This window comes from Protopterus annectens, chromosome 4.part0 (assembly GCF_019279795.1).
Source record: "Protopterus annectens isolate FY-2018-M chromosome 4.part0, PAN1.0, whole genome shotgun sequence".
Taxonomy (NCBI): Eukaryota; Metazoa; Chordata; order Ceratodontiformes; family Protopteridae; genus Protopterus; species Protopterus annectens.
This window is the reverse complement of record NC_056733.1, coordinates 864,795,940-864,821,719: the sequence shown is the minus strand read 5'-3', so window position 1 is coordinate 864,821,719 and position 25,780 is coordinate 864,795,940. Positions and strand designations below refer to the sequence as shown.

The 25,780-nt window shown below is 42.6% G+C and overlaps 1 protein-coding gene across 2 annotated transcripts in view; it reads left to right on the top strand.

Annotated features, from left to right (window-relative positions):
• RNF185 (ring finger protein 185) overlaps positions 1-25,780 on the top strand; it is a 471,432-nt gene that overhangs the window by 128,637 nt on the left and 317,015 nt on the right. For both annotated transcript variants that reach the window (XM_044068822.1, XM_044068823.1), the window contains one exon: positions 17,744-17,856. In XM_044068822.1, the coding sequence (XP_043924757.1) occupies positions 17,744-17,856 (113 nt within the window). The remainder of the gene's footprint in view (positions 1-17,743; positions 17,857-25,780) is intronic.

The window sequence follows — 25,780 nt, the reverse complement described above, 5'->3', positions numbered from 1 at the left end:
TGTAGTAGGTGCTAGTGCTGCTGTTTGACAGTGAACTTGCACAGTGTTGCCAATTTTGAATTTTTCTGTTCTGTAACGGTCTGGGAACATCTGCAGAACTGACATATTCATGTGAATCCAAGCTGCAAATGGTGGGCCTCTCATCTAGGGAAGTGCTAATTAACTGATACTTATGGTAAGATTGAATGGGATCCCAATCATGCACTGTTATAAAGGACTTGAGCAACTAAGGTAAACAGAGGGGTTACAAAAATGCATTTTATGTGTACACACGCATGTGCATGAGTTTAAGAAAAGGTAGCATTTCTCTTATTTACGAAGTGAAAAATGCATGTCTGGGAACCTTGTACATTTTTAGCATTTGGGCCTGTAGGTGCAGAATGCAGATGTTCTCCGTGTTTCACTGTTGCAGTCATTATGTTTGGGTTATCTGCCTGCAGGTGGCCCTCATCTGGCCTGAATATCAAAGTCTTGGATCCCTGCGTCGGATGCTGTCTCTTCTTCCATGACGTCAGGGGTATAAAACATGCAGCCGATGCCATTACATCAGTCTTTCTCGACGCACGGTGCCCGAAGCAGAAGAGGTTCACAAGTGCCGGTCGGCCGACTCCTGAAATTTTTGTTTTCGAGTTTCAGCACCGAAGTCTTCAAAAAAGTAACTACCCTGTTGGGATCCTTTTTCTTGCTCTAAACCGATGTCAGTAAAAGTTATCAATTGTATTACCTGTGGAAAGCAAATAATTCGTACTGTATTCCTTCTTAGGCCCAGACCACAACATCTCTAGCTGTCTGTTTTGTGCCTTATTCAACCCCCGAACTATTCGTCATCTGTTTATTTTTGCAGCAAATTATTTTGGTACTCTGTTCAACTATCTAGAAATGGCTTCAGTAAGCCGTCCGACTACAGACATTCCGAAAAAACGTAAAGATAAAGACAGAGACAGACTGCATAGGTCCAAAGCTGCTGACGTCGCTTCCATTAAGCTAGTCGCCAGCTTGCCGGTACTCTGAGAGGTGCTTTCGCAGCCCCTGATACCTGCTACTTCAAATTCGCAGGCCTCTACTGAGACCCATTCGGAGTCTGGTATGCAGTGAGATGCTTCTTTGACCATGGAACCTGCGAATGTCTCTACCTTGGATGTGTCCGGAGCCGCTGTGCAGGCACCAGCTTTTGAGGGGGTATTCAGGCCTACTGACTTGCATTTCAAACAGACGCCATCTTCTTCAATTCCTAAAACTCGACCCACGCCTAGAAAACTGACGTCCAAACCGCATGGTCGGGCCCATATGCCTAAAAAACAAATGATAAGAATGGCTGAAGACCTTATTACCTTAATTAGGTGAAGCCAGCCTTCACCCTCTAAGAGACCTAGAACTGATTTTCCTTCTGATTTTTCTGATCAGGATTCTGAAATTTCTGTTTCTTCTGATTACCAGGATTTGTCCTTATCTATATAAGGATTCTGATGCAGAGGACTCCATTACCACTGCTTCCCCCTCAGAAGATTTTTCTTTTAGTGAAATCTTGCACACTCTTAGGGATCATTTCCGCTGGGAAAGCCAGGATTACTCTGACTCCTAAAAGAGGCTTAGGGAATTCTTACTCCTCCCTAAACACAGGCCGTTAGCTATCCCTCCTGTCCTGGACATTGTAGATGATGCCTTCTTGGAGTCTAGCCTGGCCCCAGACATTTTACCTCCAGCTCCCAGGAAACCTGACAGGTATTACAGAGTACCTGACTCTCACAATTTCCTCTTCAAGAATCCTACTGCGGACCCAGAGACCATTTCCCAAGGACCTAAATGCATTAAGGCTACTACTGCCAAAAACCCTACCCCCTCTGATAGAGATTCCAGGGCCTTTGACAGATTGGGTAAGAAGGTATACACTTCTGCTACTTTGGCCATTAGGGCCTTAAACTGCCAGTTTCATATGCTAAAGTATCAGCAGCATATTATGGGATTACTTAAACAGAAAATAATGTTGATTCCTGACTGTGCTGAAAATAAAGTTACAGGATTTAATGCATTCTGCTGAACAAGTTGGTAAACATACTTTGCAATGTAGTTTTGATTCTTTAGAAGCATCTTGCAGGGCTGCTGTTACTGGGTCTCTTCTTAGAAGGCATGCTTGGCTTAAGGAGCAAAATTTGCCAGTTCATGTTAAAGCTAAATTACTGGATGCTCCCTTAAACCAAGACCGCCTGTTTGGCAACAAAGCAGAAGTCGTCCTTAAAAAGATGGAGGAAAAAGCTAAATCTATGCAAACTGTTAAACATTTCCTGCTAGTACAGCCTCCCAGATTTAGTAGGCATTGGCCTTCTAAAAATTGGTCCTTTCCTGTCTCTTCCAGGCCTTCTGAGTCCAAACCCAGGAACAGCAGTCCACCTAGGCTACAGTCTCAAGGTACTCACAGGCCTAAGCAGTGGGGGGGTTCCCACTTCCAAAGCTGGAAGTAGTAAGACACCCCGCTATGGAAAAATGTCACAGTGACTTAACCTTAAACCTTCCAAGCCCTGCTCCAACTGCCTGCTCCCTTAGGGGGAAAGATTGCCCGGCATGCAAAAAACTGGGAACTCATTACCCAGGACAAATGGGTTTTAAATATAGTTTTCCAAGGATACGGATTCCACCTCCACACCTTACCAACCCCAAACGGTTGGCCAGATCTAGCCCCAAATTAGTGGGCAGAAGCTCAACAGCAGGTTCTCTCCCTTCTAAGTATCAGGGCTATTCATTCTGTCCCAGCAGAAGAAAGGGGATAAGATTTTTACTCAAGACTTTTCCTGGTACCCAGAAAAGACAGCTCCTGGCGTCCTATCCTGGACCTCTCTATTCTAAACATCTTTTTGGTAATCCCAAAATTCAAAATGCTAACACTCCAACAGCTGCTTCCTATGCTAGGCAACGATGCCTGGTTGGCACCCTTAGACTTAAAGGAAGCTTACCTGCACAAAGCTTCCTTTAAAGGAATCTTGCAGGAAATACCTACGCTTCAGAGCAGGCTCCATGCACTTACCTGGGAGATTGTCTAATTCAGGCAGAAAGCCAGGACATGCTACTAAAACATCTGGCATTTGTAAAGAAACTTCTGACCTCATTGGGGTACACCATAAATGAAAAGAAATCTCATCTAGTACCCTGCCAACAAATTGTATTCCTGGGAGCAAGCTCGAACACAACTTCCTAGATGGCTTACTTCACGCCAGAGAAACAAGTTTGACAGCCTACTTCAGACTACTGGCCGCAAAGACCCAGCAATCTGCAAGGAAAATCCTGCAAGCCCTGGGGCTCATGGCCTCTTGCATTTTACTAATTCCATGTACAAGACTGCATATGAGGAAACTGCAGTGGTATCTAAAAAACCTATGGTGGATTCCTATCATTCCTTGTATAAAGACAGAGTTCCTTTGGTGGGCAGATGCCTGCTACCACAACAAGGGGCTCCCATTCACTCTACCCCCTGCCGCCCAAACCCTAACAACAGACTCATCAGACTGTGCATGGGGCACTCACTTGGCAGGGCAGTGCATTCAGGGCAAATGGAACCAGATATGCATATCAATCAAAAAGAAGTGTTAGCTGTACAGAATTCCCTGACGGCCTTCAAGGACCACATTCTTCCAGGACATTTATTGGTAAAGACAGACAACACCACTGTTATGTGGCACATAAACAAGCAGGGGGGAACCCACTCATACCCTCTCTGCAGACTAGCCATGGCTCTGTGGAACACAGCCTTGAGCTACCAAGTGCACCTACAAGCTCAATTCCTGCCAGGCAAGCTAAATTCACTGGCAGAAGACCTAAGCAGAAATCTCATGGACCCACACGAGTGGAAACTGGAACCAAAGATATTCAGCCTTTTGAGAAACCACTAGGGAATCCAGAGATATACCTGTTTGCCTCCCCTCAGAACTACCAATTGAACAAATTCTGCACAAGGGCTTCCTACAGTCAAGCTTGGAAAGTGGATGCCCTGTCCTTCACCTGGGAAAGCCGGTCAGTTTATGCCTTTCCCCCTCTGCCTCTCCTCTCAAAAGTTCTGCTAAAGATCAAACGGGACAAACCAAGGACAATACTAATTGCACCAGACTGTCCACGCCAGCACTGGGTACCCCCTCTTGCGCAGTATGTCACTGCTGGAACCATGGCCCCTGCTTCAGACCCCTTCCCTGCTGTACCAGCAGGAGAGCCATATTCTGCACCCTCCGCTTCAAACCTTGAACCTTGCAGCCTGGCTGTGCCCAGCTTACCGGATATTCTTCAGTACTTAACAGAGATGCTCCACAAGGGCCTTTCCTTCTCATCAGTTAAAATTCATGCCTCTGCTATTTCAGCACATAATAATACTGAACCACCCCTCTTCTCTCACCCTCTGCTAAAGCAATTCCTCAAAGGGACCGAAAATTTAAGACGACCCAGGAGAGCGCCTACTCCAGCCTGGGACCTTAACTTTGTATTGGAAAAGCTCACTCTTATCTCCTTTTGAGCCAGCTGCAGCTGCTGAGTTGAAATTCCTTTCCTAGAAAACAGCCTTCCTTCTAGCCATTACTTCAGTAAGAAGAGCGTCTGAATTACAGGCCCTCATGGCAGTGGAGCCCTTCATCATCTTCCATGCAGACAGGGTGTCCTTCAGGACAAATCCTTCTTTTATGCCCAAGGTGGTGTCTATTGTGGCCATTAATCAGTCCATTCATTTGCCTACTTTTTTCCCTAATCCACAGAACAAAGGAGAATGAATACTGCACTCTTTGGACGTGCACAGACAACTTAGATTTTATGTGGACAGGACTAAGCCTCTTAGAAAATCTGAACAGCTGCTAGTTGGCTTTGCTGCAGGGGCAGAGGGGAAGGCCATTTCAAAGCAAATCATTTCTAAGTGGATAGCCCATTGCATTCATTTCTGCTGTAAGCACCATGGAAAACCTACCCCACAGGGGATTAGATCACATTTCACCAGGGCTGCATCTATTTCTACAGCCTTTCTCAGAGGTGTCCATACCAGGGACATCCTAGAAGCTGCTACCAGGAGCTCTGTACATACCTTCACCAAGCATTACCACATGACTATTTTTTCTGAATCCAGAGCTGGTTTTGCCACTGCAGTCTTGCAGGGCTTAATAGCTGGTCCTAATGCTGTGTAACTTCCTCCTCCCTTCCTTGCTTTGGGAATCAACCCATATGTAATGACTGCAACAGTGAAACCCGAAGAACGTAGTGCAGTTGTGTACACTTACCATAAATGTAGATGTTCGAGGATTCACTGTTGCAGTCCTGGTTACCCTCCCTCCAGCCCCCTGACTTCTCTTGGCTATACTTTTCTTCTTGTTTAGTGTATTTCAGCTTTCTAGTGTATTTGCTTTTTGTTGGAGGTGTAACCTAACATGTAATTGCTTCCCATTGTGGGGGCACCTGACATCTGGGGCAAGAAAAACTGATGTAATGGTGTCTGCTGCATGATGTTCTTCATACCACATTGCTGCAGTCCTAACACTTGGGTAGTCCGCTGTCCCAGTCGGCCCGAATACCAAAGTATATGGCTGACGTCGGTCAAGGCGCATTAGTCTGACGTCAGGACGTCAGGGTACAAATGCGCATGATCGACGTCATATCCTCAGTCTTTTTTGCCGCATGGTCCGATGCAGAAGCAGTTTTGCAAGTGCAGGTTGGCGTTCTGAGATTTTCCGAAGTCGGAGTTTCAGACCGAATCCAAGTTGGCTAAGTACCCGTTGGGGATTATTTTGGTTTTTCTTGCCTCAGTATTTTACGGATGTCAGAAAAAGTGAATAACTGTATTTCTTGTGGGAAACAGATACCTCATAGGGATTACCATACCTTGTGTATACCTTGCTTAGGGCCTGAGCACGACGTTGTTGGCTGTCGCTCTTGTGCTAGATTTAACAAACGCACTATAAAGAGAAGGTTAGATTGTGCCAGGTTAGTTTTGGGAAGCGGTGTAATTATAAAATGCCGCCGGATGCTCCGCCCGCTTCAAAAAGCGCAAGGACAAAACAGCAAAGCCTAGGCTGGAAGAACCGTCCGTCCCGGACGTCGGTTCTTTAGAGGGCTCGGTGGAGCCAGGGTTCAGCCAGAAATTTCTTTGGAATCCCAGGGAGAGACTTTATTACTGCAAGATGTGACCTCTCAGGAGGTAGGCCAGGCGGAAGGGGCTTCTCAGGTAGCTGTTCTTCCTTCCCTTCCTAAGGTGGTTAGGCCCTCCCCTGCTGTTTCCAAGGCTTCTCCCAGGGGCAGGCCAGGTTTTGTTTCAGGAGTTACCCCTAGTTCTTCAGGGTCTGTACCTAAGAAGCATATGCTTAAGATGGCAGAAGATTTGATTACAATGATTAGAGGTTCTATGCCCTCCTGATAAGAGGCCTAGGGTGGAACCTGAGCTTGGGAGTTTTGAGCAGTGTTCGGATGCTTCTGAGTCTTGGCTGAAGACTTGCAGGAGTATTCCCCTTACTCTGATTCTGATGTAGATGATTCTACTCCTTCTGCTTCTCCTCCTGAGGATTTTTCATTTTCAGAGACTCTTCATTCCATGAGGGAGCATTTTAAATGGGAAGGTCAGGATTTCTCTGATTCCAGGAAAAGGCTTAGGGAATTTTTGTTTCTACCCCAGCATATGCCTTTAGCTATACCTCCTGTTCTAGATGTGGTAGAGGATGTTTTTGCAGAGGCTTCTCTGAACCCTGACTCTTTGCCTCCTGCTCCAGTTAAACCGGATAGATATTATAGGGTGCCTGAAGCTCATAAGTATCTTTTAAGAGTCCTAGGGCAGACCCAGAAACTGTTTCACAGGGGCCTAAAGGTGTTAAGGCTTCTGTTGTTAAAAATCCTGTTCCTCCAGATAAAGAGGCTAGGGCTTTGGATAGATGGGGAAAGAAAGTGTATACTTCTTCCACTTTGGCCATGAGAGCTTTGAATTGCCAGTTTCACATGTTGAAATACCAAAATTATCTCCTTTCACAATTAAAGTCTAAGGTAGATGCTTTGGCGGAAGGTATTGAGTGTAAAGAGTTGCAGGATTTAGTTCATGTTTCTGAACAGGTGGGTAAGCATTCTTTGCAATGTGGTTTTGATGCTGTGCAGGCCTCTTGAGGGTGGCTGCCACTGGTTCGGTTCTTCGCAGGCACGCCTGGTTGAGGGATCAGAATTTAGCTGAGCATGTGAAAACAAGGATTTTAGATGCTCCTTTACAATCTGATGTGTTGTTTGGTTCGCCTGTGGAAGCAGTTCTAAAGAAAATGGAAGACAAGGCTAAGTCTATGCAGACTGTTAAAGATTTTTGCAGGTTCAGCCTCCAAGTTTAGTAGAAATTGGCCTACCAAGGGGTGGACATATCCTGCTTATGATTCCCAGTCTAGGCGTCGGTCTAGGCGTGGTAGAGGCAGAGCTCAAGGTTCTTTTAGGCCTAGAACAGGGAGTTCACCTGCTCAGTCTTCTGGTGAGGGCAGGGGTCAGTCCTTTCGTAAACAGACACAATGACCTGCCTTTTCAGCTGCCAGAATCTTCTCGTCTGGCAGCACCTTTGGGAGGAAGGTTGGCACTTTTCAAAGAAAACTGGAGTTTAATTACCCAAGACAGATGGGTATTGGATATCATTCACCACGGTTACAGGTTTTATTTCCATACCTTGCCTCCTTTCAAAGGCATGCCAGACATTCCTCCTCAACAAAGGAAAGAGGCTCACAAGCAAATTTCTCTGTTGCTCCAAATAGGGGCCATTCAGCCGGTTCCTGTGCCAGAAAGGGGCCTAGGATTTTATTCTCGCCTGTTCCTAGTACCAAGAAAGGGGAACACGTGGAGACCAATTTTGGATCTGTCTATCCTCAACACTTATCTGGACATTCCCAAGTTCAAAATGTTGGCGTTACAACAGCTTTTACCTCTGCTGGGCAAAGATCACTGGATGGTAACTTTGGATCTCAAGGAAGCTTACCTTCATGTTCCTATCAGACTAATTTGCAGGAAGTATCTGCGTTTCGAGCTGGGAATTCTCATTATCAGTTCTCTGCATTGCCCTTTGGCTTATCTACTGCGCCCAGAGTATTCACAAAGGTTCTGGCTCCAGTGATAGCTTTCTTCAGGCTAAGAGGAATACAAATCTATCCTTATTTGGACGATTGCCTGATTCTGGCTCAAGGAAGGGACGTGCTTCTTCAGCATTTGGAATATGTGATAGCAGTGCTAAGATGCCTAGGGTATTCTGTGAACGAAATAAAGTCCAGTCTAGTACCCTCTCAAGACATGTGCTTTCTGGGTGTGAGACTGAATACAGCAACCCAGATGGCCTTTTTAACCCCGGACAAACAAAAGAATCTTTCTCTTTACTTCCATCAACTATCTCATCAGTCCGGGCTGACTGCAAGGACAGTCCTTCAAGCCTTAGGGTTCATGGCATCTTGTATTCTGGTACTTCCCAATGCCAAACTGCATATGAGGAAGCTACAATGGTATCTCAAAATGTATGGACACAGCACTGCCAGGATTTGGACACTGTCATTCAAATAATACCTTGCATTCAAAAGGAATTTTTGTGGTGGGCTCAGGAATGTCACCTAAACAAGGGACTCTCTGTGACCCGGCCAGAGGCGAGTCAGATTCTAACGACAGATGCCTCAGACACAGCTTGGGGAGCTCATCTGAATGGAAAGTGGATACAAGACAAGTGGCCTGCCAGACTGCAGCATCTACATATCAACATGAAGGAGATGTTAGCAGTCCAGTTTGCATTACTGGCTTTCAAGGATTTACTTCTTCCAGGGCAGGTGTTGATTCTAACAGACAACACAACTGTCATGTGGTACATCAACAAACAAGGGGGAACACATTCTTATCCTCTATGCAGGCAAGCAATGATTTTGTGGGAGGCTGCGTTAAGCTTGCAGCTGAATCTTCAAGCAAGGTTTCTGCCAGGAGCACAGAACTCCTTAGCAGATGTGTTAAGCAGGCAAATCATGGATCCCCACGAGTGGAAACTGGATCTTCATGTATTTCAGACATTGACAGTGTCATGGGGAACTCCAGACATAGATCTGTTCGCTTCTCCACTAAACCACCAGCTGCCAAAGTTTTGCACGAAAAGGTTTCATCACACAGCCTGGAAAGTGGATGCTCTTTCTTTCATTTGGAAAAATCTTCATGTGTATGCCTTTCCACCTCTGCCTCTCCTCCCAAAGGTACTTCTAAAGGTCAGACAAGACAAGCCACGGATGATTTTAATAGCTCCAGATTGGCCTCGGCAGCACTGGTATCCATTGCTGAGGAGTCTGGTAAGGAAGCCTCCATGGCCCTTACCTTTGATTCCACACCTATTGTCTCAGAAGGACGGGCATCTGCTCAATGTCAAGCTTCACTCTCTTCATCTAACAGCTTGGCATATTCTGTTTTGAACCATAGCAGGTCTCAGCTTCCTCAACAAGTTTTGAATGTGATTATGGAAGCCAGAAGACCTAGTACAAGGAAAGTGTATGCAGGAAAATGGAAGAGATTTTTATTTTGGTGTGCAGCAAAGGATTTGGATGTTTCTGAGCCAAATTTGAGTGTGTCTCTTCAATATCTTACTGAGTTATTGGACAAAGGTTTGTCTTTCTCTTCCATTAAGATTCATGCTGCAGCAATTTCAGCTCACTATGATTGTGACCCACCATTGTTTTCTCATCCTTTGTTCAAGCAATTTCTTAGAGGGGCAAAGAATATAAGACCCCCGTAGAGCTCCTACTCCTGCTTGGGACCTCAATTTTGTGTTGGAGAAACTCACTCTACAACCTTTTGAGCCTGCAGCTACTGCTGAATTGAAATATTTGTCATGGAAGACTGCTTTTTGTTAGCCATTACATCTGCAAGAAGGGTGTCTGAATTGCAGGCCCTTATGGCGGTTGAGCCTTTCCTGATTTTTCATAAGGATAGGGTATCTTTACGTACTAATCCTTCCTTTATGCCTAAAGTGGTTTCTAGTGTGGCTTTAAACCAAACTATTCATTTGCCTACCTTTTATGCAGATCCCCAAAATAAGGGGAAAAGATTTTGCACACTTTAGATGTACACAGGCAGTTGCGTTATTATTTAAGCAGGGCTAAGGATTTTAGGCAGTCTCAGCAGTTGTTTGTTTCTTTTGCTTTGAGTTCTCAGGGCAAGCCTGTGTCAAAACAAACTATTTCTAAGTGGATTGGGTTTTGCATTGCATTTTGTTATTCCCATCATGGCAAGGAGATTCCAGCTGGGATTAGGCCTCATTCCACTAGGGCTACTGCCACTTCAACAGCATTTCTAAGGGGTGGCAACTAAGGATATTTTGGAGGCAGCTACTTGGAGTTCAGTGCATACTTTCTCTAAGCATTACCACCTTCCTCTCTACTCTAAATCTAGGGCTGGTTTTGCCACAGCTATTTTGCAGGGCATGTTGTCAGCTCCTGCTTCCTTATGATTTGCCAGCCTCCCTTACCTCTGCTTTGGGATTCTACCCAAGTGTTAGGACTGCAGCAATGTGGTATGAAGAACATAGTACAGTTTTGTACCTACCATAAATGTAGATGTTCAAGATCCACATTGCTGCAGTCCAATACTCCCTCCCTCCTTCCCTCTGTGTTTAGGGGTGGTTGTGTGGGTGAGGTTATACTCTTGTAAATTTGTATATATTGTATATATATTTGGTGCAGGAGTGTGGTGTTTTTTGGTTTTAGCCTTATCTTTTTAGGGTCTTCTGACATCTGGGGCAAGAAAAGACTGAGGATATGACGTCGGTCATGCGCATTTGTACCCTGACGTCCTGCCGTCAGACTAATGCGCCTTGACCGACGTCAGCCATATACTTTGGTATTCGGGCCGACTGGGACAGCGGACTACCCAAGTGTTAGGACTGCAGCAATGTGGATCTTCGAACATCTACATTTATGGTAGGTACAAAACTGTACTTTTTATACCCTTGACGACTTGACGTCATGGAAGAAGAGACAGCATCCGACTCAGGGATCCAAGACTTTGATATTCAGGTCGGCTGAGGGCTACCTGCATTCAGATAACCCAAATGTAATGACTGCAACAGTGAATATACTCTAACATCTACTTTTATGGTAAGTGTACACAACTGTACTTTCTTTGACCCTGAATTTATGTTACTTTTTACAGGTTCTAGTGTGTCATGATTCACTTGTGGCAAAGTCTGTATATAAAGCTGTATTGCAGTACTTTTCCATGGGAGGGGGTCACTACACTACCTAAATTCTGCATTCCATAGGTAACTTTGTTTTTCTGCCACACTAGATACAAGTTACTCTAAACTTGTTGATGTAAAGTTACTGATTAGTCATTATAACGGGGTGCTTTCCTGATCCAGGTCACCAGTGTAGAAGTAGTGATCCATTTTCAGAGCACTGATAGCTAGGTCATATGGCTTTCTTGTTACTTTCTTCTCGAGACAGTGGCTTGTGGATGGTTTAGGCTTTCTAGGTGCCTTGTGTACCTGGTTGATGCTCATTAACTCTATGTGAATGGGGAGTTAGGTCCCCAAGCTGTGGTTGATGGGGTAGTTGTAACATTCTGGGTATTTGGATCTTCTTTGACTGTGGTTGATGGGGAAAGTTGGGACTTTTATTTTCCCCTGAATGCGGTTTACCTTTCCACCTACTGACCCTCAAGCCCCCATCATGAGTTCCAGCCCATTCATTCCTCATCAGTGACACAAGCCATTCACTGTGTGAAAGCTGACCAATGGATTTTTCATCCAGGTAGGCATGAAGGGGCTATTTGTGCTGTGGTTGTCAGTGGATTGTCAGCCTTACTCCAGCCAGAACCTCCAAACTAACAGCGAGTGGGACCCACAAAGGATGGCTGCAGTCACTGGTGATCTTCTAGTAGAAGACGCAAAGTGGTAATAAACTGGTAACAATAAACTGAGCCAGGGTAGACCGCCACAATCCCTTTAATGAAACTGATAAGACCAACAAAGACAATACTAAGCGCTTTCTCCCTTTACAATATAGGGCATCTTCAGAGTAAAAATGAAAATGAACTGTTGTAACATTCAAATACTGATGCTTATACTTTGAATAGCACACGCCTCCAATGTGATTAACCAATCACCCCATACAATTCATTAATTGCTCTGAAAATTTAACATTTAATGTTATGTAATTAATAAAGCATACTAAACTATAAATGTTAAATATAATTTAAACTAAAAAATACAACCTGAAATAAAAAATATATAATAAAAAATGAAAAATACATATATGTATATATTGTATGACTACATATACAAATAACTAAACCCCCTTCAAAGACCTAAAAACAAACACACATACTTTAATATATTCTATTGGTATGAAAGTAAACTAACAGAATGAAAGAACACTAAACATGTGCACTATTTAAACACTAAACTGTCACCAATGAATAGATGCCAAAAAACGGTGACTATAAACAAGTATAAAGCTGCTGTAGTAGCAAACTGAACTAATTGCTGCTATAGGACAAATTTCATAACCGTACATAATATTGTATTAAGTAATATTGTAATAAAAATAAATATAGATATGTCCTTGGGGCAATATAAAATTAAAACTAAAATTAATATTGATATGAATATGAAATATGAAATAATTGATTGTCGTTATATATATAATAGAAATAAAATTATATATATCAAATTTTGTTGTACAAGTTCATAGGTATTTTGATACCTTATAAAATTTTTTAAAACTTACATAATTTTAAAAAACATTATATTTGAATGGACCTATATTTTAGTATACTAGAAATTGAAATATGTTCATTAATGCCTGGAAATTTAGAAGCATCAAGTCTTAATTGCCAAAGGCACTCCTTGACCTCCAAAAGTATCTTTGTACCCCCCCCCTTTTTTATTGTAAGGAATTCTGTCAATGACAAAGAATATGAATTTTTTAAAATTAATACATTCCAGGCTGTGCATATACAGTGCATTTGTTGTTTTTTTGTTTCTAATGTCTCGAACGTGTTCCAATATCCTAAGTCTCAATTTTCTAATAGTCTTACCTACATAAAAAGTAGGACAACTAAGACAGGTCGCTAAATATATTACCATTTTTGTGTTGCAGTTGCAAAACCCTGGACACCTTAGGGTCCTACCAAAATTGTGTACTGCAACATATGGACCGTTGTCAATATATTTACAAATACTACAACATCCACATTTATTCATCTTTGAATTAGTATATACATCTTGCTTTCCTGCTTTTTCCATTATTTCCTTTATATTCATCCCACTACTGTATGTAAAAATTGCTTGGCTACCCACTATTTTAACAATGTCATTGGTGAATACTGTCCGCCAAGACTCATCAATAATACTTTTGATATCACCACTGTCGTCGTTAAATGGTAATACCATAACATGCCTCATGTTGTTTGAGTGAATTGTTTCTCTGTCCTTTAATAAACCGCCATTAAGAATCTGTTTATAGACCGTGTTTCTTTTATTTTTGACCTCACATTTAATACTGTGAAGAACATCATGTGGGTAACCTCTCTCTATAAACATATTTATTAACTTCATAATTTCCACCTCATAGAGATTGTCATCACTTATAAGCCTAGAAAGCCTTACCATTGGACCTTTAATAATGTTTTTCTTTTGAAAAAAAGGATGGCAACTCTTAAAATGCAGGAAAGAATTGGGAAATGTTTTTTTGCGGTGTATATTAGATATTAAACCTCCTTTTGTGGTGTCCTTAATCAATAGTATATCTAAATAGTCACATTGATCCTCATGTATTTTGTAGGTGAACTTTAAAAAATTGGATCCTTCATTCATATAATGCATAAAGTCATGTATTTCTTCAACTGTGCCCTTCCAAAAAAGTAGTATGTCGTCCAAAAATCGCACATATAGGGCAATTTTCTGTCGATAGGGTGGTGTTAGAATACTTTTGGTTTCCCAATCAACCAAAACTAAATTGGCGTAGGATGGGGCACACTTAGCTTAGTGTTCTTTCATTCTGTTAGTTTACTTTCATACTAATAGAATATATTAAAGTATGTGTGTTTGTTTTTAGGTCTTTGAAGGGGGTTTAGTTATTTGTATATGTAGTCATACAATATATACATATATGTATTTTTCATTTTTTATTATATATTTTTTATTTCAGGTTGTATTTTTTAGTTTAAATTATATTTAACATTTATAGTTTAGTTTAGTATGCTTTATTAATTATATAACATTAGATGTTAAATTTTCAGAGCAATTAATGAATTGTACGGGGTGATTGGTTAATCACATTGGAGGCGTGTGCTATTCAAAGTATAAGTATCAGTATTTGAATGTTACAACAGTTCATTTTCATTTTTACTCTGAAGATGCCCTATATTGTAAAGGGAGAAAGCGCTTAATATTGTCATTGTTGGTCTTATCAGTTTCATTAAAGGGATTGTAGCGGTCTACCCTGGCTCAGTTTATTGTTACTGGTGATCTTCTCCCTGCTTCAGCCTCTCTGACTACTACATTTACTGGTATGTTGGAGTACTGTCTGGTGGAAGCTGCCATAAGCATGGCTGACTTGGGTGCCTCTAATGAAACGTAACCCCTCTTCTGCATGCTTCTGATGTGAGTGCACACTTTATTGCAGGAGTGTACCATGTATTCCCCAGTGCATATGCTTGCTAACATACATTATCTAGTGTTCACCAGCTTGGCAGCTCCAAGGTTGTATTTCTCAGTCCTGTTTTATCTGCTGTGCTAACAGCTACTTTCTTGGTAGTGACCAGCTGCCTGGAATAGTCCCTGCCAAAGCTAGGATGAATCCTGTGACATCAGTCAATTGCTTCCTCTGGTCTGTCTGTTCCTGTGGTGCTCCTACCAGTAATCCGACTCAAATTGTCTGTGTAATAGGGCCTTTTTCATTTTTCCAGTAGAGCTGGATAGAGTTGTGGCTTTGTGTTTGGTCCTCCCCATCAGCATTAACTGCTGCAGCAGTAAGAAGTTTCTCTTTGTATAGAAAGAGATAGTGGCCATAATATGTTGTACCAGGCGTAAATGAGAGTGCGTATTCCACATACAAAATGTCATATGTCAGACCTTCAGGAGATTGAGGAGGATGAAAAAACAGGAGAGGGCAGCTGTTGCTGGTTCCATTCCAGAAATTATTCCCACCTGTTTTCACTGTTGAGACTAAGTTGCAAAAATCAATACCTGAATATCTGCAATGATACCCGTTCCAGTTAAGGCAGCAAGATCAGATTTCTCCCCTCTACTTGGTGGTGGTGGACAGTCAGGGGATGCTCATAATTGTGGAGGGTAAGTAGGTTGGCTTATATGATGGTATAGTAGAAACTGCAGCAGAGTTTATATGTGCAGTGCATGTAGGATAGGGCCTTTGCTATTGTAGAAGCCTCCAAAAATATAAAACTTTCAAGTTAACGTTGCAGAAAAAAGGGAGAAGCTAGAGATTCTTTATCAAAACATTTTTGTGTATTTAAGTGCCATTATGTACATATTGTACAGGTATAGCAGTGCCCTTAGGAAATTTGTCTGGAGACGCAGTAGAATAGATTTTGTGGGCAGTAATCCCTCTTTTGGTTGGTGAATTTTGCATATAGTTGTTAGTGCAAAAATAGACTCCATGGGTCATTCCAAGGAAATTGCCTTAGGTTCATGGACTTAAGTGCTCTACATGGTGACTTGGGGGGGGGGGGGGGGTCGTACTCGCACACTCACTTGTACTCTCACTCTATTTCATGTAATAATGCTTGCACACTCTCTCATGCACAGTCTCTCCTTCTCCCTCTCATACGCGAGCACAGCCTCTCCCTCGCTCGCCCATTCAAACACACACTCACAAAATGCATGCATGCCTGAGCACTCCCTCACACGCACATACTCATTCTCTCTCTTGCGCGCGCGCACACACACACACACACACACACACACACACACACACACACACACACACACAATCATACATGCATGTACACTGGCGCACACACACTGTCATACATGCACATACACTGACACACACACACAGTAACCAGAATCCACAAAACGGCATACAATAAACACTGAAAACTAACAAACCAACGCTGCACCAAATGTCACAATTAGAACATTTGTTAAATATTTAAGCATTTTCATTGCTAATCAAACTGAACTTGATCAGAAACAGTGTCCAGTCACCTTATACTTTTTAAATACTCTTAAAGATGCCAAACATTTAAAGAGATACACCTTTGAATAATCATTGGATAAATTCTCCATCAAAATACAAAATATAAAATTATTGGTATCGAAAAAGGTAGAAACCACTAAAGAATAAAAAAAATGTATACAAATACATAAATTCCAAACATGCAGGTTCCACTTTTAAAACAATACAAAATGGGGTTTTGCCCAAATTGGTTTAACAATCCAAGAGTACCAAAAACTGTGCTCCCTTTTTCAGGAAATAAATTTCTGTATTAAATTCTATCACAGGTCCCAGAGATAAATTTTCATTATTATTTGTTTTCGTATTACCTGCCAATGTATTAGTCTGACATAGAAGAGGGCCATATTTAATGTTTTTATACTCTGTCACCCACTTGTTAAGCTTATCAAACGTAATCTTTGGATATGCACGATCAGTGATCAAGTTGCGTAATGTAATAGCGTCATCAAAAATTGTCTTCGGATACTGGCCTACTTAACCTAATTAGTTGCCGTTTGAATACATTTCTCTTTTGCCACAAAAGGAATTGACTGTTGAAGTGTAAGTAGGCATTGGGAATAACTGCACACACAGATGTAGATCTCTTTCTCTGTTATACACGCAATCTCTTTCTCTCTCACATGCATGATTGTGCGCTCTCTCATCTGTGCACACATGGATTGTCTCGTGCTGCGTCGTCTTGCACACAAGCTCACGTGCGCGTGCTGTGGCTCAAGTGCGCGCTCTGTCACACACAATGCAGTCTTCAGATTCTACTTTAAAACATTTTGTTTGCACTAAAGCAGAATTTGCAGATATGTTATTTATCCATCTGTAGCTGTGTGCGTCTGTCTGTGTGTCTGTCTCTGCATTTCTGTCTGTCTGTAGTTATTTGTTGCTGCATTTAGTGACCATAAACATGGACAGCAACATGAAAACCTAAATCTTTCCAACTTTAAATGTGGGTCATTCAGCATTGTTGTACTGATGTTCAAAGACCGCAGCATCAGTGAAAGGTTTTGGGGATTGTGAATACTGGTTTCTGAGTCACAAGTTCTGGAGTTTTTTTCTTAAGAGGCACTTTATGTACTGCGTGTGTAGATAAGTGCTCCACACAAACGTTAATGTGGAGCAAATTGTTGCTGTTCTTCAGAAGTGGCGTAAGTAATATTAACTTTGAGCATAGGTTGTTGTCGCATGTACAGTGGCCACAAGTGTGAATTCCCTAAGTGTGGAAATGATTATAAACATTTTGCACAGATGATTGTACCTCCCTTTGCCTCCTGTCAGGGGACTTTGCCCCATTCTGCCTCTACTTTTAAATGTACTCTCTCCATGGTCCCTGCCCTTTTTGGAAGGGGGTAGAAAAGATCTACATATTTGCACTTTTGGGCTTTGAGGTTTGGACTGTAGACTGGAACCCATCCTATTAGATTGTTTAATAAAGAGGCAGGCATAGTATACAAGTTCAGTTCTTCGAGTTTCTGTGCTACAAATAATGTAAGTTGTGTTAAATGCTCACTTATTGCACCCTGCTACTTTGGTCTATATTTAATCTGTTCATATGTTTTTTTTCTTAGTGGCTTGAGACTCGACCAAACAGACAGGTGTGTCCTGTATGCAAAGCTGGTATTAGTCGTGATAAGGTAATTCCGTTATATGGTCGTGGAAGCACAGGACAGCAGGACCCAAGGTAAGTTATAGCATTAATCTGTACTCTGAGTGTTAGTAAAGTTAAAATTAACATAATATGGTTCTTTTGTTTGTCTGCGTAGTCGGATCTCTCAGAATTAGAGATGAAGTATATGCGTCGAGTTTTTTTTCCACTCTGTCTTTAAAATACTGTATTGGATTCTGCAGTCTAGTAGCTGGTCCATTACTTAAGCATATATCACTTTTGGTGGTATTTGCTGGTAACTAATATAGTCCTTTCTAGGCCATCAACTGAATTCAATGACTTAAGTATATCTTAATCTAGAGGATATATAAAGGACTGGAGGGAAAAATTAGAGTGGGAGAGGTCCTGTCTGATAACTTGTGTCTGAACAGATGAACACCTGGTAGGGGTGTCCCCTTTCCCATTTGTTATTTGCATTCTCTTTAGAGCCATTGGCAAAGAAAGTAAGGGACTTGGAAATTCAAGGATATAATTGGTATGATAGTAAAGAAAAGATGGTTTTATTTGCCGGTGATATTAATTTTACCTGATAAAACCAAAAAAGGACATCACAGTGTTATGGAACATTTTGAGACTGTTCCAAGAGGCATATTTTTATCAACTAGAGGAGAAGTTGTGGACATTATAATAAAGAGTTGAAGGATTTATTTTGGGAGAGATAAGGGGAAAGGGTCTAGTGGGATAAGGTGATCCTTCCAATAGACCAAGGTGGTTTAGGATTACCTGCTTTGAATGGATATTTTAGAACTACACGGTTAAGGCTCCTATCTATAACGTAAGCAGACCGCAGTAAATCAAAGTAGAAATGTATGATTATGTGGAGGGTGTGTCGAGAAATAAGGGGAAAGGGTGGGATTTTGTAAGCAGATCCTCACGGAGCAGAACAGCAGCCATACAGAATATATTATGTTCAAAAAGTAGTAGAAAGTATTCTAAGAACTAAGTCAATGCAAGAGTGGCGAAAGGAAATTTTGTCATTAGAAATGGCTGCAATTAGGGGCACAGAGAATAGGCAAAATTCTGTAATTTAATGTAGAAAACTGGTAAAGGAACCAAGGTATTTGGAGCAAATAATTAGAGGGAAAGGTAATAAAATGGGAAAAGGCCAAGAAGACATTAGGACTGCAGGCTAGAGATTACCTTCCGTATCAGGGATTGATATCAGAGTATCAAAGAGAAAGGGATAGGGAAATCCTAAGTGAAAGATCTGCTCTGGCAGAGATTTTAGTTGCATCAAGAACAGAACTGCTGTTTAAAGGAATAATTAGTAGGGCAAATAAAATATTATACTTTGACTATAGGAATCAATTGGAGGAGGTTAGAAAAATTCGGGAAGAGATATTAGATGAGCATTTCACAAGGAAACAATGGGAGGGATGTATCTATGGATGTTCATCGTGCATACAGCTGCAGTCATAACAGATGGGGTTCTCCTGCCGTCAGGCGGGTCCTCGGTCGGCCGAATTCCAAAGTCTAGGTCCGGCGTCAGTTGTCGCTTCTTCCCTGACGTCAGTGCGACGGGGGTATAAAGGAACCAGCCAACGCCATTTTCTTCAGTCTTTCTTGCTGCGCGGTGCCCGAAGCAGAAGCAGTTCGCAAGTGCCGGTTGGCCAGCTCCTGAGATTACGAAAATTTGGAAACCGAAGTCTTCTTAAAAGCTAAGTACCCCGTTGGGGAAACTTTTCTTGCCTCAGACCGATGTCAGACAAAGTTAATAATTGTATTTCTTGTGGGAAGCAAATACTGCATAAGAATTTCCATTCCCTCTGTATACCTTGTTTAGGCCCAGACCACGACGTCTCGGTCTGTCGCTTTTGTGCTACATTCAACAAACGCACTATTAAGCGTCGGGCGGAGTTCGCCCAGCATTATTTTGGGAAAGCATTTAACTATACTATGTCGTCGGATACTCCGACTCCGGTTTTGTCTAAAAAACGCAAAGATAAGGACCGACACACGAGGTCCGCGGCCTCTACCGACACCACACCAAAGCCGACTACACGTGGTCCAGTTTTCAGCGAGGCACCTACGCAGCCCCTGACTACCGACGACACTTCTTTGACGGTGTCTCCTGTGCCCGAGGTCGCAGGCTCCTCTGCCCACACCCCGACTACAGATACCGAAGCCACTCTTGGAGTTGAAACTCAGAATGTGGACAGGTCCACCTCCACTCAAGGTGTCTTCAGACCTTCCTCTTCTTTCTCCATCAAGGCTTTCACTAAGTCTAAAGCAACCATGCACTCTGAGACCAGCTACACAGGGCCCATCTCCAGGCCCCATGCCTAAGAAACAGATGCTTAAAATGGCTGAGGATTTAATTACTCTTATCAGAGGTTCTCAGCCCCCACCGGACAAAAGGCCCAGAGTGGAGGAAGATTCCCCCTCCTCTGATCAGGGCTCCATTATTTCAGAGCACTCTGATGATCAGGAACATTCTTACTCCCCTTTTGAAGACTCTGATGCGGAGGAATCCATCCCTTCTGTATCCCCCCAGAGGATTACTCATTTGGGGAAACTTTGCATACCTGAAGGGAACACTTCCACTGGGAAGGCCAGGATTATTCAGATTCCAAGAAAAGGCTCAGGGAATTTCTCTTGCTACCTCAGCACAGGCCTCTGGCTATACCTCCTGTCTTGGACATCCTAGATGATGTTTACTCGGAGGCCTGCCTTAACCCGGACTCTCTACCTCCAGCTCCAGTTAAGCCTGACAGGTACTACCGAGTTCCTGACTCACACCAATTTCTATACAAAAGCCATGCTGCTGACCCAGAAACCATTTCACAGGGCCCCAAGGGAGTTATGGCCTCCATTGCTAAAAATCCATTACCTTCCGAGAGAGACTCCAGATCCTTAGAAAGGTGGGGAAAAAAGATATATACCTCGGCTACCTTATCCATGAGGGCCTTAAACTGTCAGTTTCATATGCTAAAATACCAACCGTTTTTGTTATCACAATTGAAAAGTAAAATGTCACAACCTGAACAACCAGGCTTGAAGGAGTTGCAGGATTTGTTGCATAGGGCAGAACAAGTGGGTAAGCATACCTTACAATGTGGTTTTGATGCTCTAGAGGCCTCATGTAGAGCTGCTGTTACAGGATCAGTCATACGTAGGCATGCCTGGCTCAAGGAACAAGCCTTGCCTGATCATGTCAAAGCTAAATTACTAGACGCCCCTCTTCAAAAGGATGTACTATTTGGTGCTAATGCTGAGGAGGTATTAAGGAAAATGGAGGAAAAGGCTAAATCAATGCAAACTGTGAAAGAATTTCTACAGGTACAACCCCCACGTTTTAGTAGAAATTGGCCTTCCAAAAACTGGTTCTTTCCTGCCACGGACAGACCCCAAAGAGGCAGATACAGGCGCCCGAGGGGCAGAGGACAATCCCAAGGATCGTTTAGAGGCAGACAATGGCAAGCGCCTACACAAAGAGGTGGTGAGGACAACTCGCAATCTTTCAGAAAGCAAACCCAATGACTTTCCCCTTTGCATGCCAAGCAAGACTCAAATGGCAGCCCCCTTAGGAGGAAAGCTGGCATTATTTTCAAAAAATTGGCATATTGTCACAAAGGACAAATGGATCCTGGACATTATAAACAGAGGCTACAAATTCCATTTTCACACCCTTCCAAAAATGAGAGGCATGCCAAACCTGCCACACAATCAAAGGGCAGAGGCACAAAGGCAAATTACAGATCTCATAAACATGAAAGCTATTCAAGAGGTACCTACACACGAACAAGGCCAAGGTTTTTATTCCAGGCTATTTCTGGTGCCAAGGAAGGGAAAAGATTGGAGACCTATTTTGGACCTATCCATCCTAAACACATTTCTACTCATACCAAAATTCAAGATGCTCACTCTACAGCAACTTCTTCCCATGCTGGGCAAGGAGTTTTGGCTGGTAACATTGGACCTCAAGGAGGCATACCTGCATGTCCCAATCAGACAAAATTGCAGAAGGTACTTCAGATTACTTGCAGGTGCAACCCATTATCAATTCTCTGCATTGCCCTTTGGCTTATCTACTGCACCCAGAGTATTCACGAAATGCCTGGCATCAGTAATTGCCTACTGCAGACTTTAAGGGACACAAATATACCCCTATTTGGACGACTGCCTGATCCAAGCGGACAGCAAGCACATTCTTCTGAAACATCTGGCTTATGTAATAATGTTGTTGAACTCTCTGGGATACACAGTCAACAAAAAGAAATCAAGGCTAATACCCTCTCGGAAGATAATTTTCCTGGGTGCCAATTTGGACACAAACACCCAGATGGCCTACCTCACGCCAGAGAAGCAGGGGCAACTAATTCAATACTTCAGAGCACTAGCAAATTGCACCAGGCTGACTGCAAGGAAAATCCTGCAGGCTCTGGGATTCATGGCATCTTGCATCTTACTAATCCCATGTGCAAAGCTGCATATGAGGAAACTACAATGGTACCTGAAAACATATGGTCTCAACACAGCCACAGTTTGGAAACAATAATACCACTAATTCCATGTCTGCAAAAGGAATTTCTGTGGTGGGCTCAAGCATGTCAAACAAACACAGGTCTTCCATTCAGCAAGCATCAAGCAAATCAAGTCATCACAACAGACGCCTCGGACTACGCCTGGGGGGCGCACATGACAGATCGGTGCATTCAGGGCAAATGGTCGCAAAAAGAAAAGCACCTTCACATCAATCAAAAAGAAATGCTAGCAGTAATAAATGCTATTATAGCTTTCAAGGACCTTCTACAACCAGGTCAACTATTGATAAGAACGGACAACACCACAGTTTTGTGGTACATAAACAAACAGGGAGGAACACATTCTTACCCCCTATGCAGACTGGCCATGTCACTTTGGAACATGGCCATGGACTTACAAATGGAACTACAAGCACAGTATTTGCCAGGCAAGGAACACATGCTGGCAGACAACCTAATCAGGAATATGACAGATCCACACGAATGGAAATTGCATCCACAAGTTTTTACAGAAATAATCCAAGAATGGGGAAGGCCAGACATAGATCTCTTTGCCTCCCACAAAAATCATCAATTGACAAAATTCTGCTCAAGGATTTTCCATCCAAAGGCCTGGAGAGTGGACGCGCTCTCTTTCAGTTGGACATCAATGACAGTTTATGCCTTCCCACCTCTTCCTCTGCTGCCCAAAGTTCTATTGAAAACCAGAGCAGACAGACCAAAGATGACAGACCAAAGATGATACTCATTGCTCCGGACTGGCCAAGGCAACACTGGTACCCACTCCTGAGGAGCCTGACGCTTTCCCCACCATGGACCCTGCCTCTAATGCCTCTTCTTACTCAGCACAGCTTCAAAACTCTTCACAGCCAGCTAAAAACACTCAATCTAGCCATATGGAAGATTCCTTAGCATCACAACAGGCCCTACTCTCCAAAGGAGGTGCAGGATGTCATTTTGGAGGCCAGAAGGCCATCAACTAGAAAAGCTTACTCCGCAAAATGGAAACGTTTTTGTGTCTGGAATGAGAAAAAGGGCCAGGATCCTGGAAAACTGAATTTACCTCAAATACTACAATATTTGCCTAAACTGCTAAGCAGTGGACTTTCATTCTCCTCCATCAAAATCCATGCCTCAGCCATTTCTGCAGAATACAACACTGATCCACCTTTATTCTCTCACCCTCTCAAGACAGTTCCTCAGAGGGGCTAAGAATTTAAGACCTCCAAGGAAACAACCAATACCTGCTTGGGATCTTAATTTCATTCTGGAAAAACTGACCTTGCCTCCCTTTGAGCCAGCTGCCTTATCAGATTTGCAATATTTGCCCTGGAAAACAGCTTTCCTTCTGGCTATCACCTCAGCTCGTAGAGTTTCAGAACTACAGGCTCTCATGGCTGTCCATCCTTTTATCATCTTCCATCAGGACAGAGTTTCCTTACGAACCAACCCGTCTTTTATGCCTAAAGTGGTATCCAGGGTAGCTTTAAATCAGGCCATACATTTACCTACTTTTTATCCTAATCCTCAAAACAAAGGGGAGAGATTACTACATTCCTTGGACATCCACAGACAACTGCGTTATTATTTGGACAGAACAAAGCCTTTCAGAAAATCAGAACAGCTCTTTGTGTCCTATGCGGTAGGAGCTCAAGGAAAGCCAATTTCCAAACAGACAATGTCAAAATGGATAGCCCACTGCATACGCTTCTGCTATTCCTTTCATGGCAAAACTGTACCTACAGGCATTAGAACTCATTCCACCAGGGCCACAGCCACCTCTGCAGCCTTCCTCGGAGGAGTTCCTACCAAGGATATTTTGGAAGCAGCCACTTGGAGTGCTGTGCATACCTTCTCCAAGCACTTCAACCTACCATTATACTCAAAATCTAGAGCAGGCTTTGCCACTGCAGTCTTGCAGGGCATTTTGGCTCCTCCTAGTTCCACCTAGTGCCTACCACCCCTTTCTTAGCTTTGGGATTCTACCCATCAGTTATGACTGCAGCTGTATGTACGATGAACATAGTACAGTTTTGTACCTACCATAAATGTAGATGTTCGAGTGCTAATACAGCTGCAGTCCAGGTTTCCCTCCCTCCTTCCCCTCTTGGGACAGGCCTATAGGCTAACACATCCTCATACAACCTGATTTGGAGTATTCATTTATGATGTATTTGCTTGCAACTACTGTATTTTGATTATATTGCACTGCATTATTACACAAATTTATGTATTGCCTTCCTTCTGGGGGCACCTGACATCTGGGGCAAGAAAAACTGAAGAAAATGGCGTTGGCTGGTTCCTTTATACCCCTGTCGCACTGACGTCAGGGAAGAAGCGACGACAACCGACGCCAGACCTAGACTTTGGAATTCGGCCGACCGAGGACCCGCCTGACTGCAGGAGAACCCATCCTTTATGACTGCAGCTGTATTAGCACTCGAACATCTACATTTATGGTAGGTACAAAACTGTACTTTCCTGTAGATCAGAGTGAATGTGCTGTAGCTTTAAGAAGCATGTCAAGGGCTGTGTGTGCACATATAAATACAGAGCACGTGGTATTCGTATGCCATTTTGAGAGTGCAGCCAGAGAGTGAGCGTGTACGATTGCAGTAATTAGTTTGTATACAAGTTACTTGAGTTAAAGTCAGTACACTTCTATCATGATGTGTTTGTATATAGTAAAGCTGCTTCAACAGAACCCTCGAAGACTCTTCAGTTGTGTCCAAAGTAGGTGAATGACATGTTGTCAGAACAGAGATCGCAGAGAATAATATTCAGAGCCATGAGGTGCAGAGATGATAGTGAAGGTAAACTAAGAGAAACGAGAGCGAAAAAGAGGCAGAAAAGAATCAACGGTAATGAGAATTCGCATGAACTGCTTATTTTATATAAAAAAAAAAAAGATAAAACTGAGCATTACAAGGGCACACGATCGCATTATTAAACAAGTGGGAGGCACAAGTTTTATTAACTAAAGAGAAATGTTTAAAATTGAGATATTTGACAAAACGATTATAAAAAAAGCAAAACGAGTGTTTAGAGTAAAACAAGCACAAGAAAAGTACAACAGGCATGAAAAGAGATTAAACGAATATAATAAGGGCAAAGAAAAGAGAGGAAAAAAATGTCACATTAAGCATAAATATAGCAAGGTGGCTATATGTTTTGGCAAAGTACTGTTTGGCATACCTATGACTTCATATTGTATCAAGGGCGTAACTAGAGTTATTCGAGGCATCTCAAAGTGTGTAAAAGTGCTGACAGTGTGTGCTTATTACTGTGCGTATATTCCAGAGTTCATATGTGTGCAAAGTGCAACTATTTTGTGAAGTACAATCAGAGTATAGCCATTTTGAAAAGTTTCTTGTGCTGGGTGTGTCTCTTCACAAAGTGCCGCCATTACAGAGTGTTTCTTGCACTGTAAAGAGTTGCCTAGCAACGTACCTCCA